General features: G+C 44.8%; 1 protein-coding gene across 1 annotated transcript; it reads right to left on the bottom strand.

Annotated features, from left to right (window-relative positions):
• Window positions 1–15,132: 15,132 nt before the first annotated feature.
• Window positions 15,133–18,669, bottom strand: LOC129699945 (uncharacterized). The gene has a single exon (XM_055640043.1). It carries the CDS (start codon window positions 16,785–16,787, stop codon window positions 15,546–15,548), a length of 1,242 nt encoding a protein of 413 aa, XP_055496018.1. The 5' UTR covers window positions 16,788–18,669; the 3' UTR covers window positions 15,133–15,545.
• Window positions 18,670–19,083: the final 414 nt, after the last annotated feature.

Genomic DNA, 19,083 nt, shown 5'->3' with positions numbered 1-19,083 from the left:
CACAAAAGATTTTGGAAACACAATATCCATGAAGGTTTTGACTATTTTTAAATGCCTGTAATTCAAGCAACGTGACTTGTTTCTTGCTGGACTTTCCCCGCAAGCTCTTGCATGGAGAATTAGTTTAAAAATTCAACATAGTTCTGAAATGAATTAATTTTTTGAAAAAAAGATAAGTAATGCCTAAAATTTAAAATTGCCCTCAAGGTATGTAGCTCTGTAAGGGACAAGTTGCAACTATTGCAAAGATCATCCAACTTGGGTGGGGCATGGACGCTTTTGGAGTGTGGGTAGGCTATTTTGATCTGTTTCATTTGGCATTCTCTCCTCATAGTCGCAGACTTGCATTCCACAGCAGGTAATATATTGGTGGAGCTTTTCCACCTTATCTGGGCCAGATATTACAGGAGAGTGTTTATGCTTTATTGTGAGTGGAATCATGCAGAACTATAAAAGTAACACAGTGCAAAAACAAGCTCTTCAGTCCATTGGGTCCAAGCTGACCATTTACACAAATCCAATTTTATTCTCCTCATGTCACCCAGATTCCGCCACTCCCCCGACAAACTAGGGGCATTTAGCCTGCCAACTTGCTCATCTTTGGGAATTGGCATGAAATCAGGGCACATGGAGAAAACCAACACAGTCACAGGTAGGACAGGGAAATTTGACAGAGTGCCTGATGTGGTGATTGAATCTGGATCACAGGCAGCCCCACGGCTGTATGTGCCCCACGGCTGTATGTGCCCCACGGCTGTATGTGCCCCACGGCTGTATGTGCCCCACAGCTGTATGTGCCCCACAGCTGTATGTGGCCCACAGCTGTATGTGGCCCACAGCTGTATGTGCCCCACAGCTGTATGTGGCCCCACAGCTGTATGTGCCCCACAGCTGTATGTGCCCCACAGCTGTATGTGCCCCACAGCTGTATGTGGCCCAGAGCTGTATGTGCCCCACAGCTGTATGTGCCCCACAGCTGTACGTGGCCCACAGCTGTATGTGCCCCACAGCTGTATGTGGCCCAGAGCAATATGTGCCCCAGAGCTGTATGTGCCCCACAGCTGTACGTGGCCCACAGCTGTATGTGCCCCACAGCTGTATGTGTCCCACAGCTGTATGTGTCCCACAGCTGTACGTGGCCCAGAGCAATATGTGCCCCACAGCTGTATGTGCCCCACAGCTGTGTGTGCCCCAGAGCTGTTGTTTAAGTTTTAAATATTTTCTCCCAAATTTTATGGATGCACAAGTTAATATGGTGAGGGAACCCTTGGTGCTCAAAGATTTATCTCCTCAATGATAAAAATTAAAGAACCAAGGCGGGAACAGATTAAACAAAAGATGCATGCATTAATACGGAACAAATTCAGTGCCGGGCCTGACAGAAAGAGAAATCAAGCAAGGAACTAGAAATAGAAACAAAGAACTGCAGTTGCTGGTTTACATAAAAGTACATAAAGTGCTGGGGTAACTGCGTGGGTCAGGCAGCATCCCTGGAGAACATGGATAAGGGACATTTCAGGTTGGGTCCCTTCTTCAGACTGAAAGGTCAGCAAGGAACTGGAAGGTTGGTTTAAAAAGTGTATGTAATCAAAGCGATAAACTGCAATAAGCATTAAAATTCTAACAAACTACAATGCAATGCCTAAAGAAAGGGGAATCTACAACAGTTTAAATTATTCAGTTTCTGGGTCAGATAGTTTTAGTTTAGTTCAGACATGCAGCGCGGAAATAGACCCTTCGGCCCACTGAGTCCACGGCGACCATCTAGCACTATCCTACACGTCAGGGATAGTTTTACATTACCAAAGTCAATTTACCTTCAAACCTGTACATCTTTGGAGCGTGGGAGGAAACCAGAGCAAGTGGTGAAAACCCATGCGGTCACAGAGAGAACGTACAAACTCCGCACACACAGCTCGCGTAGTCAGGCTTTAACCCGGGTCTCTGGCGCTGTAAGGCAGCAACTCTACCGCTGCGCCACTCTGCCACCCCTTGGGGTTGATAGGTTGATTGTCATTCATTAACGGTGATTGAAGCAGATCTTGTTCACCTTGCTTCCCGGCCCAATAGGTTGCTCACAGTCTCCTCACAAATATTAGACGATGTGGAGGCAGATCCTGGCCTTCAGCAGCCTGATCTGAGTGGCAGCAGATCTGCTGGTAGCGTAGTGAAGAGACCATGACTTGGAAACTCTCCTGATAAATCTGATCAGCAACAAGACTCCAGCACCACCTTCCTGTTGGAGAGTTTAGATAGTTATTCAATGTCATTGATAAATGATCACATTTGAAATAAATATTTACGCAAATTAAAATGAAAAGAATGAATAATATTTTTTTCTAAGAAGTTACTTCCCGTTTTGATAATCCACAAACTTCCTTGAAATCAGTGTGATCCTGAGGGGGAATTGAAAGGTGATTCACAATGTAATGCTTGGGTATCTCAGTATGTCTTAGTTTCGGCCTTGTACTCCTCGGCCTTCTGCAGGGAAGCAAGTTGACAGATATGGCCTGCTGAATCTCTAACAGCAATGCCTCCACATCTGACAGCACATGCACAGACATAGATTAATTGATGTTTAAGTGGCTAAAGGCTGGCAGCTCCATTCACACCTGCCAGCTTCAGCCAGCAAGACCCATCCTAAAATATAGCTGAAAGGGCTTTTGATTGCTAGGCTGAACCTTCTGTGATGAGCTTAATGATGAACTAATGTGCAACTGTGGCAGCGCCATTAAAATTGTGGGGCAGTTTCTGGCAAGGTGCTGATTTCACAAAGTTAATGACAGAGCAGAGAAACTAGGTGCAGTTCAGAAATGACAAGTTGTCTCTTTTTCATTGCAAGTTGCTGCATAATTTACACATTAATAATGGTGTGAAACATTCAGACACACTGCTATTTTTGGAGTAAACCCTAAGCTAATATCTCTGAAGTTAATGCACAGCTTACTCAGTCAATCAATGATTATTGTCATTAAAAAAAACATACTCTTAACATCTTCATTTTCTTATGAAACTTAAAGATCAAATATTTGAACATGTGTTTACTTAATTTTTTTTTATTCGTGCTTGTAAATTTTGTAGCAGGGAATATGCTTTCAGCTCCATGGTCAGGGTCAGCGAGAAGCTTTCAGAAATTAGACCTTTCCAAATTTTCTCTGCTGATCTTTCATCCACAAAAACTATTTTATTACATCCTCAACACCCAACCAAAATAAGCTTGTCGTGGTTTGTGTAGCAATGAAAGTAAACTCTCTATTTTTATGCCATTTCTTGATAGAAATTGTATTAAGATATTTTTTATGGAGTCATGGAGTAATAGAGTCTTACAACGTGGAAACAGGCCCTTTGGCCCAACGTGCCTGCACTATCCAACATCCCCATCTATACTAGTCCCACCTGCCAGTGTTTGACCCATGTTCCTCTAAACCTGTCCTGCCTATGTACATGTCTAATTGTTCCATTAAACATTGTGATGGTACCTGGATTTCTGCAGGAAAAAGTTAAAGTCCAATTCCTTGTTGACATTGAATTCAAATTGAAGGACAAGTAGTTACCATTGACGATTTAAAATATTGAGGTGCATAAGTCTATTACATCCATAGAACATGCATAGTGGCACAGCTGTAGAGTTGCTGCTCTACAGCACCAGTGACCCAGGTTCGATCCTGATTATGGGTGCTGACTATACAGAGTTTGTACGTTCTCCCCGTGACCACGTGGGCTTTCTCTGAGATCTTCGGTTTCTTCCCACACAAGACGTACAGGTTTGTAGGTTCCTTGGCTTGCTATAAATGTAAAATTGTCCCTCGTGTGTGTTGGATAGTGTTAAAGTGCGGGGATCGCTGGTCGGTGTGGACTCAGTGGGTCGAAGGGCCCGTTTCCGCGCTGTATCTCTAAACTAAGTTAAACTAAGCATAGAACAGTGCTACGCAAGAATAGGCCCTTTGTCCTACAATGCTTATGCTGTATATGATGCCAAGATAAATTAATCTCATCTGCCTGCACATGATGCATATCACTCCTTGCTCTGCATTTCCACATGCCTAGCTAAATCCCTCTAAAATGCCACTCACATATCTGCTTCCATCACTACCCTAGGCACCCATCAGGAAGAAGGGTCCTGACCCAAAAGGACATGTATCCATCTCCTCAAGAGATGCTGCCTGACCGACTGAGTTACTACAACATTTCATGTCCATCTTTGGTATAAACTGCATTTGCAGTTTCTCTTTATTACATTTTGACCCAGCACCGGCTGTGTAAAAACACTTGCCCTGCACATATATCTCTTTTAAACGTTGCCCCTCATATGCCGCCTGGTCTTCGACATATCCACCATGGTTCAAAACTAGTTCTGGCATACTGAGCGAGCAGTGATAGTAAAACAACTGATGCAGATTATCTTTTTCTCCGTTGATTTATAAACATCAGCCCAATAGTTTGAATTGTGCTTGAGATGGCACATGCCTCCATTTTCCTCCACTCTGTGTTTATATTTAGTTGCCGTTCAGCTCCCAATGTCCCTGAGATTTTGTCGGTACACCTGTCCTGTGAAATGGAGCAGTCTCCGAGTGGCCACCAAGCCTCAGACTATGCATCCTGGCCACCCAGGAACATGATAGTCTTGTATGGCGTCAACAAGTATTTTCAACTGTAACAGATGATAAAAATATATCAAACTTCTGGAAAGTAATTAAACATCAAGTTAACTATAGATAATGAAGAATACAAACTCACCCTACCCTTATCTATTCAGGGAAGATCAGCAACTCCATTTAAATGGCTGGGGTGCATTACACAGCCTACCCAAGGCTGACATTAACCTGTTAACCGCCAAGATTTCACTTGTATATACTGACCCGTATACTCAGGGGTGGTACTGAACAGATTAAGCTGAGAAACCAGGCATGGTCCTACCCTTCGATTTAGTGGTAACTCAATGATGGCAGAGAGAGAGAGGTCACATGCATTGGCATCTGACCTCCAGCACCTTCACTATTTGCAACCGCCATAGTCAGCTGCAAAATTTACCAACAAGCTTATTTGCAGAAAGATTATTTTTCTCTTGTTAGCATTCGGACAGAGATAGGTACAACCCATCCCATTATTTTTCTTTAGCTGGTAACTGCTGCTTTACTCCACTAAACAGCTATGCATGGTTCCGGCTTCAGAGAGCTAATGTTTGTGCAGTAAATTAATTGGGCAAGACAAGTATCCCTCCAGTTGCCCAGAAAGGGGCACCACATGGACACCTCTCTGCTATTGCGAAATAGTAAATACAGGAGATGGGGTGGACCTTACAGTCCAGTGTTCCACTGCGGCAACTCACTGACCGGCCCTTCCTTCCTCTGTCCCCATAAAACTACAAGACACTAGACCAAGTGCAGACCCACAAGATTCCACCACTCACCCGTTCCCCCAACACAATATTGCACCACTCACGCATAGCCCCCAACGCAATATTGCACCACTCACGCATAGCCCCCAACGCAATATTGCACCACTCACGCAGAGCCCCCAACGCAATATTGCACCACTCACGCATAGCCCCCAACTGTGCAGGCGCGGCTCATTTCTCTGCATCCCCAGCACTCCCTCCTCCTCCTCTTCACCCTCCCTCTTCAATCCCTAGAGAGGGAGAGGGGTAGAGAGGGAGGGGGTAGAGAGGGAGGGGGTAGAGAGGGAGGGGGTAGAGAGGGAGGGGAGGAAGAGGGGGGGGTAGGAGGGAGGGGGGTAGAGAGGGAGGGGGAGAGAGGAGGAGGGGGTAGATATGGAGGAGGGGAGAGGGAGAGAGGGGAGAGAGGGAGGGGGGGGGGAGAGAGGGGGAGGGTAGAGGGAGGGGGGGGGGGGAGAGGATAGGAGGGAGGGGGGTAGTGAGGGTGGGAGTGAAGGCTCCCTCCTCCACCCCCAACCCCCCCCCCCCCCATCCCCCATCTCCCTCTACCACCCCACTCGCCACCCCATCTCCTCATTTCCCTCATCCTCCTCCCCTCAGTCCCATTCCCTGTCCCAGGATCTACCCAGGTCGTAGAGCAGCACCAGGGCCTAGAACTCGGCCTGGTTCTTGTACTCGACCCGGCCCTGTCTGTAGACTGCCGCCGTCAGCTCAGCCGCCACCTGGGCTCCAGTGGGCTCGTCCCTGACCCCGGGCCCAGGCTCAACCTTGGTTCCAGCGGCGGCTTCGTTTTCAGCCCCAGTCACTGCCCCATCCCAAGCCCCGGGCTCGGCTCTCACTCCAGCTCCAGCACCGCCCACCCCGTCGAGCGAAGGCAGCGGCCGACACTAGAGTGCGCTGGAATGCCCCTCCCTCCCGGAGTGCCCCATCATGCTTTACGAGTTCATTGTGATGTCACTCGGGTTTTTTTTTCCCGAAATGGGCGAGTTTTCTTGCTTTTTAAAAAACTTTAAATGATTAGAAAGTCCGGAAATATAGTTGGGAATGCGACAAGAAGATGTTTATTGCCCCGACGGGGACAATGTGAGTAGGATGTGTGAAAATGGGAAGGCTGTGGCCTAGCCTTTTGGAAGGAAATAGGAAAATAGGAAAATTAACAAGATTGACACACACACACACACACACAGCCACAAACAAGACGAAGAGCTTTAGCATTATCGAGATATATAGATATAGATATAGATATAGAGAGGAGCAGAATTAGACCATTTGGCCCATTGAGTTTGTTCCGCCTTCCAATCATGGCTGATTTATTTTTTCTCTCAACCCCATTCTTCTGCATTCTCCCCAGAACCTTTGCCATCCTTATGCCCCTGTCCCACTTAGGAAACCTGAACGGAAACCACTGGAGACTTTGCGCCCCACCCAAGGTTTCCGTGCGGTTCCCGGAGGTTTTTGTCAGTCTCCCTACCTGCTTCCACTACCTGCAACCTCCGGCAACCAACTGCAACCTCCGGGAACCGCACAGAAACCTTGGGTGGGCCGCAAAGTCTCCAGAGGTTTCCGTTCAGGTTTCCTAAATGGGACAGGGGCATTACCAATTAAGACCATATCAATCTCCCCTTAAAAAATACAAGTTCTAAAACCCTAATAGGACTAAGCTGCAGCATTATAATTCCCATTTTGTGGCATAATTGCCCCATTACTTATGTACCATGCCTTCAAACAACTTTGTCTCCAAGCTTTAATGAGCTCAAATCTAGAATGACCGCACATAAACCTTTGACTGCAGTGACAGAAACCGGTGGGAAAGCAAACCTTCTCAAAGTCATTAAAAAAATAGTTTTAGTGCTTGGCATTGTTATAAATTCCATTCAAAATATTCAACACCACCGTTCAATAATGTTCCAACACTGCCTCATTGACATCATAGAACTTCCTTGTTGGAAAATATTTACATTCCATTTCAGCTGCCAAGAAAGTTGCATTTGTGCTCTGTCCTTGCTTATTTTTTTTAATCCTGAACATTTCAATCAAATGGCCTCATGCAAGTTAGTCCTTCCTACCAACATAATCGGTTCAGTAAATCTTTTTTTCCAACATTCATTAATGCCAGTAGAAATGATTCAATGAATGAAATACCCAATTAAAGAGAATGCATTGCATTGTATATTTGACAAACTAGCAAACTCTTACGGAAACAGGTCCTTCGGCCCAACGAGTACACATCGACCCGTGATCCCCGTACACTCGCTCTATCCTACGCAATTTACAATTTTTACCAAAGCCAAATCAACCTACAAACCTGTACATCTTTGAAATGTGGTAGGAAACTAAATATTCAGAGAAAACCCACATGGTCAAATGGGGATAACATACAAATTCCGTACAGACCGCACCTGTAGTCAGAATCAAACCCGGATCTCTGGCGCTGTAAGAGACGCTGTGCCACCGTGCCGTCCCTAATCAGCATAGATTTGTCATCAAACTTTTTGTTTTATTTATTTCTATGATTTCAACATTTTAGACCCGTTTTGAGGGCAGTTGTTATCTGATCCGTCCGGGTCTTGCAGGAAAATTAATACCAATCGTTACCTTGACGCCCATTGTACTTTTGATTTCAGTTCCACTAAAAAGTCAAAATGCAAGGAAGGAATTTGAATGCGAAGCTCATTGATCATAATTCTCTGCATAATTCTTACACTTCTGAAAGAGCAGTTGGCATATGATAAAAGTAATAACAACAACATACTTTAAATGCCGACACATTAAAGGCAAAGCAGCTGCCGCTGCATTTAGTTTCAATAAATACCTCCCTGGTCTTTCCAAGTAACACACTTCGCTTAGCTTGGAAGTAATTAAAACATTCTTCAAATATAATCTTGCAACATTTTGTGCAAAACCTTGAATTGGAAATTTCGATCAATTACGGAAATTAACAATAAGGAAATGAATAGAACACATTGCAATGAATCTGCAAATTGACTGGCCCTTTCAGAGAACTAATTTGGGAGTGTTAAAAAAGTATTGTATGGCATGAGCCAGTGGAACAGTTGCTGTCTTACAGCGCCAGAGACCCGTGTTCGATCAGGACTATGGGTGCTGTCTGAACCGAGTTTGTGGGTTTTCTCCAGGTGCTCCAGTTTCCTCCCACAATCCAAAGACATACAGGTTTGTAGGTTATTGGCTTTGGTAAAATTGTAAATTGTCCCCAGTGTGTAGGATGGTGCTAGTGCAAGGAGCGATCGCTAATCAGTGTGGACTCAATGGGCTGAAGGGCTTGTTTCCACAGTGTATCTCTGAAGTCTAAAGTCTTTAACAAAGGGAGCAGCCAGGAGTTCCAGACAGAAGATTGCTCTCAGCTAACTGAACCTATTGTGCTTGCACTTCGGAGAAAACTGCAACGCAGATAAATACCAAAGCAAACAAATATGTTAATCGGCGTCTTCCTCTGGACCATGGGAAAAGTAGGTGTTTTCTCTCATGGAGTACAGAGAGTGGATGATCTCCCAAAGGCAGATAACTGTGAGATACTATACAGATTAGTTACTGCGCCCTGGAACAATGCTAAACCTCAGAAGCTGAGAGTGACCAAGATGCTGACATTAAGTATTAGGGAAGCCCCAGGCACGTGCATAAGGTTGCCAATAAAATTGCAGGAAGACAGAACTCTCTGTGAAGACTGCCTTGGAAACATAGAAACATAGAAATTAGGTGCAGGAGTAGGCCATTCGGCCCTTCGAGCCTGCACCGCCATTCAATATGATCATGGCTGATCATCCAACTCAGTATCCCGTACCTGCCTTCTCTCCATACCCCCTGATCCCCTTAGCCACAAGGGCCACATCTAACTCCCTCTTAAATATAGCCAATGAACTGGCCTCAACTACCCTCTGTGGCAGAGAGTTCCAGAGATTCACCACTCTCTGTGTGAAAAAAGTTCTTCTCATCTCGGTTTTAAAGGATTTCCCCCTTATCCTTAAGCTGTGACCCCTTGTCCTGGACTTCCCCAACATCGGGAACAATCTTCCTGCATCTAGCCTGTCCAACCCCTTAAGAATTTTGTAAGTTTCTATAAGATCCCCTCTCAATCTACTAAATTCTAGAGAGTATAAACCAAGTCTATCCAGTCTTTCTTCATATGACAGTATGGTCAGCAAAAACATTCCTTCACAGAGACTCCTTGATAAGAGCATGGGTTCCTGACATGAGGGACCTTCATATACTGGATGGGGTGGATAATGTTTCCTCATAACTAAAATTCTCTATATCCCTAGCAATATCCTCATAAATCTCTATCACTTACCCTGAGGCCCGTCCCCTGCTCATTATCAGAGCAAACTTTAAGAAAGTTGGGACACACAATAAAACATTGAACTGCACAGGGAAAAAAAGTAACTTAAAAAATACCTTGTGATATAATCTGCTTCATTGTGGACTACTCTGTTTTGGAAAGAGTAATAGCAATAAAATAGTCCACATTAACTTCAGCTGGACGTAAACATTTTATGTCAACTAAATTACATGGAAGTACATGAGATGAAAGCACATCATGACTATTTACTTCTAGCAGGACTATATTGAATTCAGCTTCTCAAATGCAACTTTATTTCCATTTCTCCCATTGTTTACAAAAAAACAGAATTCTTGATTTAATTGAAAACATATTTGCACTGCTGGCTGTTTGCAAAGGCTCGTTATGCTAAGCATTCCTTGATTGTGACATCAAGCATTAATTTCCTGCTCGTCCAAGTCAATGAGATGTCAGAATGTGATCGACCAAAATCTTACTTATTCTTACTGAAACCCCCTGTTTCACATGTTATCTGGCATTCAGCTCGTAGTACTGCCCTACCTACATGCTAGAACAATGAAGGACACAAAGTGCTGGAGCAACTCAGCAGGACAGGCAGCATCCCTGGAGAACGTAACAGGTGATGTTTCAGGTCACAACCCTTCTTCAGGCAGGTCTCAATCTGAAACGTCCACTGTCATCTTCTCCGTTATGCTGCTTGACCTGCTGAGTTCTTCCAGCACTTTGCGTCCTTTTGTGTATCAATCAACATCTACAGTATGTATATATACAGAGCACCAGGAAGTGCTCTGTATATTGATTTTAGAATAAACGCTGCCACTTACGGCTGTGATTTTTTTGCCATCTTACTCAACGTCCCTCTGCGCTGTGCAGGATGAGAGGATTTTCCCCATCGCCGAAAAATAAAGGAGTTATTAGTGTTTAAAAAATGTTGAGATTCTCTCTCCTGAAGGCCACGCCCCTTCCGGAGGGACTATAAAAGCTGGAAGTGTGGAGGTACCTCAATTCTCTGCAAGATGGGGGAGCGAGGGGTCACAATTCTCAGTCTGAGCTGTGAATAACACTGAACACATGTTTACTAAACTGTGAGTGGTTTTACCCTTAATGTGGTTTGAAAACGTAGTTTGAAAGTGCTAAAGCTGTGTTGCCTTTGGTTTGAAAGTGCTAAAGCTGTGTTGCCTTTGGTTTGAAAGTGCTAAAGCTGTGTTGCCTTTGGTTTGAAAGCTGTGTTGCCTTTGGTTTCAAAGTGCTGCCTTGCCTAATTAAAGCTGCCTTGCCTAATTAAAGCTGCCTTGCCTTCTATATATAATTAAAAGTGTAATCTTGACCACTTCCTGTTTGCGCTTTATATTGATTTTAGAAAAAATGCTACCACATACGGCTATGATTTATGGCCATCTTACTCAGTCCCCCCTCCGCTCATCAGGTGCCATGGATTTTTCCCATCGATGAAAAATAAAAGAGTTATTATTGTTTAAAAAATGTTGAGATTCTCTCTCCTGTCAATCATGCCATGAAGACCATGCCCCTTCTGGTGGGATGGGGAGGGACTATAACACCCAGACATGTGGGCGTGGCTCAGTCTCTGCAAGATGGGGGAGGGGGAGGGAGAGGTCATGACTCGCTGTCTTTAGTGGCCTTGCACCCTGCTTAAAATGGTATGAAACTGCACTTGAATTTGGTGGCCTTGCACCCTGCTTGAAATGGAATTTCGAGGAATAGCCGTGTCAACTGCCAGCCCACCAGCCGTGAGTAAGTGAGCTGCCAGCACAACAGGTTTGAGTGAGTGAGCTGCAAGCTCAGAAACCACTTGGCCCACAATGTCCATACTAGACCTCTGGAAGCCAGTCCCTTCAGCGCACAACACCCATACTAGCGCTCCAGAAAGCCCCCCCTCCCCCACCCACTGGCCACCAATATTGGAATTGGTGGCGAGGTGGAATATTGCGTTGGGGGACCAGCCCTCCCATGTGATGCTGGGAACCAACGGGTCCCACTTAGTCTAGTGTATATATATATTTCTCTGTATATGTACTGAACAATTTTTGTTGATTATTTCTTTACAAACTGCTATGTTTACATATTCTGTTGTGCTGCTGCAAGTGAAAATGTAATTGTCCTGTTTGGGACATATGACAATGACACACTCTTGACTCTTGACAATACATTACATCTGAGGAGACAATTGCTGTGCACCCACATGCTCTCATTGTCCAGACCACTATGAAGGAGCCCTGCTACATCCTTTAGAGAAAGGCTCCAGATTTGCAGTGTAATCCCTTACAGCCTCAGCGTCACATGATAACCTGCATTGAGTCAAGTCAAGTCAAGTTTATTTGTCACATACACATACGAGATGAAAATGAAAGTGGCAATGCTGGCGGACTTTTGTGCAAGACAAAAAACCAAACAAACTATAAACACAATCATAACACACATATACTTTTACATAATAAATAATGGAAGGAAAAATGTTCAGTAGAGTTAGTCCCTGGTGAGATAGGCGTTTACAGTCCAAATGGCCTCTGGGAAGAAACTCCTTCTCAACCTCTCCGTTCTCACCGCATGGCAACGGAGGCGTTTGCCTGACCGTAGCAGCTGGAACAGTCCATTGCAGGGGTGGAAGGGGTCTCTCATGATATTGTTGGCTCTGGAGTTGCACCTCCTGATGTATAGTTCCTGCAGGGGGGCAAGTGAAGTTCCCATAGTGCGTTCGTCCGAACGCACTACTCTGCAGAGCCTTCTTGTCCTTGGCAGAGCAATTCCCAAACCAGATGGTAATGTTCCCGGACAAGATTCTTTCCACCGCCGCTGCATAGAAGCACTGGAGGATCCTCGGAGACACTCTGAATTTCCTCAATTGCCTGAGGTGGTAAAGGCGCTGCCTTGCCTTACTCACGAGTGCTGAGGCGTGTGATGCCCATGTCATATCCTCAGAGATGTGGACTCCCAGATATTTAAAACAGTTCACCCTATCCACAGGATCCCCATTTATCCTCAATGGAGTGTACGTCCTCGGATGATGTGCCCTCCTAAAGTCCATGATCAGCTCCTTCGTTTTTTTGATGTTCAAGAGGAGGCTGTTATCCTGGCACCAGAGTGCTAGACCAGCCACCTCCTCCCGGTAGGCCTTCTCGTCGTTGTCTGAGATCAGGCCCACCACCACAGTGTCATCAGCAAACATAATTATTGAGTTGGAGCTGAACCTAGCCACACAGTCATGTGTGTACAGGGAGTACAATAGGGGGCTGAGGACACAACCCTGGGGCGATCCTGTGCTCAGGGTGAGGGACTCCGATGTATTCCCTCCCATCTTGACTACCTGGGGCCTGGCGGTGAGAAAGTCCAGGACCCAGGCACACAGGGAGGTGTTGAGCCCCAATTCCATTAGCTTCCCGGCCAGTCTGGTGGGACTAACGTGTTGAAGGCTGAACTGTAGTCTATGTAGTCTCAGTTCAATGTAGGACAATTGATAATAGCAGGAAGAGGTGGGAGAGGACAAGGAAAAGGAGTTGGAGAAAGGGAAACAAAAAAACGACCTTAGACGATTCATTTCAGGCTGAGCTGCCCTCAACCATCTTCCCACCCTGCCACTGACAAACAGAACATTCTGTCCAAATATTCAGTTATTAGCAGGAGATCTCTTTGATGCTTCTCCTTGAAGAGCTAATGTTTTATATAATTACACCACTTATGACAAGGATCATGCTGTTAAGTTGGAGAATGAACAAAGTGTTGGCTTAGTTTGAGTTATTTTCTGAAGTGTGCAATGTTTTATCGTAGTTGACTTCAATTTGCATTTTGATTCGGTGATCTTCATTGTCGGACTCAAAGCCAGTAGGTTTTTGACCTCTCACATGTTAATAGCAGAAGTGACATAGAACTTGGATCACTTTGTCCACTTGACCTGCATGTGCGTACACACACACACACACACACACACACACACACACACACACACACACACACACACACACACACACACACACACACACACACACACACACACACACACACACACACACACACACACACACACACACACACACACACACACACACACACACACACACACACACACACACACACACACACACACACAAATAGAAGCTGGAGGTGGCCCTCAAACCTGCTCTGATTAAAAGCCTCAAACATCATTGTTCTAACGTACCCAGATCCTTCAAATATCTAGAAAACCATTGATCTCTGCTGTGAACATATTCAGTGACTCAGGCTCAAGTCCTCCAACGTAGAGAATTACAAAGATTGAATGTGAGAGGAAACCGGAGCACCCAGAGAAAATCCATGCAGTCAGAGGGAAAACATACAAATTCTGTACAGACGGCACCAGTAGTCAAGATCAAACCTGGGTCCCTGGCACTGCAAGGCAGCAACTCTATTGCTGTCGCTCCCAATTGACTTGTTCTCCACTTGCTACCATTTGGCAACATCTTCCATTTCCACCTATACGCTGATGACACCCAACTCTAAGTTCCAACCAATTTTCTTGACAATTGCCCTGTCTCTAAGTTCTCAGGCAGTTTGCCCAGCTCCCAATAATGGGTCAGCAAAAACCTCCATATTAAAATAACTGTTCTGCCTCCATCACAATCTATGATTTCATAAACTTCAAGCCTCTCCTGGCAATCATCTGACGGTTTACTAAACGCTTCACAACATTGGTGTATAATTTGGCTTAGTCATGAGCTTCTGACAACACATGTATCCCAGTATCTCCAAACTATGGTGTAACTGAACCGCATTGGTGGATCACCCTTTTAAAGCATATATACTTCAGATCCAGTGATCCTATTTGCAGTTCGGACAGGAATTGGAAGATGTATTTTCTCCATTCACACCTAAATAAAATGTACATGTTTAAAAAAAAAATTCTTGACAACTAGGAGTCATCCAGGAGACTGAGGGGTGATCTTATAGAGATGTAGGAATAGATTAGGTAGACACACAGAGTATGTTAGAATCGAGAACCAGAGGATATTGGTTTAAGGTGAGGGGAGGAAAGATTTAATAGATAATTTTAAGGGGTAACTTTTTCACACAAAGGTTTGTGGGTGCATGGAACGAGCTGCCAGAGGAGGTAATTCAGGCAGTTGCTATTGCAACGTTTAAGAAACATTTAAACAGGTTCAGGTATAGGGCAGGATTAGAGGGATAGGGGCCAAACGCAGGCAGGGTTTGGGTAAGTTTGGTCGGTGTGGGCAAGTTGGGCATGCTTCCACGTTATATGATTATGACTTTATAACTATCATTGGGTGATCACAATTGAGGCACAGTTCTGAACCTGAACTATGGACCTTCTTGTCCATACTTGCTCCAGCTTTGCCCTGAAAATACATGAGTAGCAGAGGGAGAACATTCAACCAATACTGCAGCAAAGAATGGTAGAAGTAAAAGTGTACATAATTCAACTTCTCAAACTAAAATCAAACAGATGAATGAAAAACTGTTACGCTAAGATTCTGAAACATGAACATGAAACAATCATTATCTGAACTGAGAAGCTAAACATCACTAACCCCAGACTGATTTATCTCCTCTTCTCTGACGTGAAAAATCTGTTCTAAATTTCTGCCTTTTTATGCTATCATTGTTGAAGATTCACTTAACAATATTTTTTTCGATTTTGGTACAATAATTGTTTCATTTATATTCTTGCAACCTCGCGAATCCAGAGTTTTGCAGCAGATGGGATTTGATTTTCTAGCTTATGGGAGGGAAATAGCAAACTGTGTGAAAGAAACATCTTCTAGATGCGCTGGGACGCATCCTCAGTGATGTGTCCTGGGGTCATCGGGTGTTTCGGGTCTCACGACATCAGACACCCTCGCCCAGGCGACCCAGCCGGGGTTGATTAAGCCCCGACTTGCCTCCCAGCAGCAACCGCCCACGGATCAGCCCTCTTAATCCAAAGCCACCTAGTGGCCTTATCTGCGGCTTCGCTTGCGGATTGAACGGCCCTCTGCTTTGCCAGCCCCGTAATGCCCAACTGGTTGAGGACTTTGCAGAGTGAGCATCCTGCAAAGCCTCTACAGAGTGAGCATCCTGCAACACCTCTATGGGCTCATAGTATGTCTTCCAGCCGCGGTCCTGGCACATCTCCACCAGTTCCTGGTACTTTGCGCATTTCCTCTCATTAGCCTCTTCAATGCGCTCTTCCCAGGGCACTGTCAGCTCCAGAACAATCAGCTGTTTTGTCACGTCGGAGGTGATGATCATGTCTGGTCGGAGTGATGTTGCTGTGATGTGCTGTGGATATTTTAGCTGTTTGCCCAGATCGACGGGCAGCTGCCAGTCAGTTGCTGTGTAGAGGAGGCCTGCCCTAGTTTTTGGTTGTGGTCGAGGCTTCTCTCCAGCTTTGACAAAAGTGATTGATTTCTTTGGGGCGTGGTGGTGTTTGCTGTTATCGATGGCAGTGGCTATGCTTTCAGCAACCACCTTGAGCACCTGGTCATGATGCCACCGATAGCGACTTTGCCCAGGGGACTTTGGGCAGCTGCTGAGGAGATGTTCTAATGACCCTCTCCCAGAGCAAAGTGGGCAGGAAGGTGTCTCGCTCTTGCCCCAGGCGTGGAGGTTTGCTGGGCTTGGTAGGGCATCGTAGACAGCTTGGACAAGGAACCGAACGCGCTGGAAGTTTGCCTGCATGATGTTTGACCAGGTAATCCTGCGCTGCGGTGTGCTCTCCCACCTTGTCCACGCTCCCTGCTGCCTGAGCCCCACCGTCCTGCTCACACGCTCTTCCTCCACTCCTGCTCGAACCTCTTCCTGGATTAGATGGTGTCTCTCCTTGCCCTGGGTCTTGCCAAGTAGGGAAGTATTCCAAACCCGCTCTGCCAGTTGCCATGACTCCCACCAATGCCTTTTGCCATAGGCGTGACTCTGCCACCTCCACTGCTTTCTCCGCCCTCTAATTCCTCCCTGATCTGACCTCGATGCCAGCCGATGACACATTCTGGTCCCTGGAGTCCCTGTACTGCAGAGCTTCTCTTGTTCGCTCCACCATAAACTCTTCCGTAAGGCCACTGAATGGGAGCTGCAAGATGATACTGGTCCCATACAGTGCTGCACTGTTGAGGCTGCGGGGAAGGCCAAGCTGCCTGCGGAGAAAGCCGCTGATCTTCCTTTCGAAGGACTCAACTGAGGTCAATGGAACAGGGTAAACCAGCAGAGGCCACAGGACTCAGGGCAGGATGGAATGCTGATAGATCCAGGCCTTGAATCTGCCTGGCAGACCTGACTTGTCGACTTTGGTGAGCCAGGCTGCAAGGTCTTTGATGGACTTTTGAATGGCGGCAAAGTCTTTCAGAGTTGTGTCAAAAACCTTCCCCAAACTCTTGACAGGTTGCTCAGTGATGGAGGGAATGGCAGTTCCGGGTAGTAAAATGTGGAATCTGTCAGCCACCTTCCCCTTCCTCAGCACCATGGACCTTGACTTTGTTGGCTTGAAACTCATCCTTGCCCAGGTCATAAGTTTCTCAAGAACTTGTAGGATCCACCTACTTCCTGGGACCGATGTTGTGGTGATGGTAAGGTCGTCCATAAAAGCTCTTATTGGGGGCTGCCGTACACCAGGCTTGGTTAGGGGACCTCTGCATTCCACTTCGGCTGACTTATGGGAGGGAAATACCAAATTAAATTATTAAGTTAACTCAAATTTAATACGAAAACCAGAATATATTTGAAATGTTCAATAGGTTAGGCAGCAACTGTAGACAAAGATGATAAGGTTAATGTTTTGTTCTGGACAACCAAGGATCACCTTTACTGATGAAGCTTTGGTTACATTCAACACTGTATGGTTGGGACTGTGCACCCTCCGTTTTGCATATTTTAGTATCACTACATCAAGCCACACCATTCAGAACATTGACCACCATTTTGTACAGTTACAAATGTAAACTTCCTGTCATCAACATGTATCATTTTCTCTTATTCAGAATGCTTAATTGGTGAAATTGATGCCACATTACTGATATTTTTCAGCAAATAACTTGCTAGGAACTAGAAGTAAGTCATGATCATCCCAGTCACTAACAAAGGAAACTTTTCATTTATTCCAATTCACCTGACTTCAAAACTCAGTCCAAGAATGGAAGACACAATTTTCAGGCTAACTATTCCAGCCAGTGTCTGGTCAATACAATTCTGGCATTTATCTCAACTGGTTCCAAGTAAAATCAACAGAGCAGAAATCTACTTGCATAACACATAATTTCTGTGGCTTCTGGGTTATTCTGCGTGTGTACAATAAATGATCATTTTTACAGGGTGCAACATAGTGTACCTTGTCTGTAATGAAGCATTCATTTGTACTGTTTTGTGCACAAATCTCACACATGGATGAACATCTGTGATGATAATCGTTTTGAAATGCACATATTGATGTTTTAAGCTACAATATTTGTCTGTGCGCATGCAACAATGAAACCGCAGGGGCTACGCCAAAGAAAGCATCGCTGCGGCCCGCTTTTGCACAGATTAAAGGGCACACGCCATTATTTGCATCTTTGTTTAGGCATCTGTAAGAGTGAATATTAATGGGTCAGCTTGTCTGCACTTCAGAACTGCAACAATTGAAAAGATTTTTGTTAATTGTTCTGGTGAAACTTCTATAATTTTATGATGCACCCTTCAACATTTTAGATGCTGGCGGCAGTGATGCAGTATCATGCCCATTCCTGTGTCTGTGCCAATAACTCATCCAAATGCTTCACTCTAAAACTCTTCAAAAACTTCACACATTGAATGCAAATGAACATTACCGCATAAGGAAATCTTGATACAATGTCAAATTGTGAAGTTTGTTTGATCGTGAGCATCACCCCTCGAGATTAATGTTGGTAACCATAATAATAATAATAATACTAAGAATAATAGCTTTATTCGTATAGCACTTTTCATACAATTGAATGCAACTCAAAAGTGCTTTCCACACAAAAAACACAGGTCTAAACAAAAATACAATTTAAAAAATGAAGATTTATATAAAAATATAAAATTAAAAAATAAAATTTGAGTGTGTAAAAGAACACAAACCAGAAACACTGAGGCCAAATACTGAGACCCATATACTATATGAGCACACAAGCTGTAGAAGGGTATGCTGAGATAAATACAAGAGGTTAAAGCTGATTTTTACAATTCCACAGCTTGGGGGTGTAATTGAAAAAGGCTGCTTCACCAATTTTCTTATTGCTGCGGCATTGAGGCTAACAGGTCAGCATCAGAAGATCTGTGTGCTCGAGTAGGGGCATAGGGGAGGAGGGACTCTGTAAAATATGTTGCTCCTAAGCCATTTAGGGCTTTATAGACAAGAAGATAGTCGACCCTGAATCTCACAGGGAGCCTATGA

This window comes from Leucoraja erinacea, chromosome 9 (assembly GCF_028641065.1).
Source record: "Leucoraja erinacea ecotype New England chromosome 9, Leri_hhj_1, whole genome shotgun sequence".
Taxonomy (NCBI): domain Eukaryota; kingdom Metazoa; phylum Chordata; class Chondrichthyes; order Rajiformes; family Rajidae; genus Leucoraja; species Leucoraja erinaceus.
Note: the sequence above shows the minus strand (reverse complement) of the source record. Positions and strands in the feature narration are given on the sequence as shown.

What these genes read in the sequence shown, in the direction of transcription:
- LOC129699945 (XM_055640043.1), bottom strand. Translation starts at nt 16,787, where the DNA reads ATGGGACCAGTATCATCTTGCAGCTCCCATTCAGTGGCCTTACGGAAG.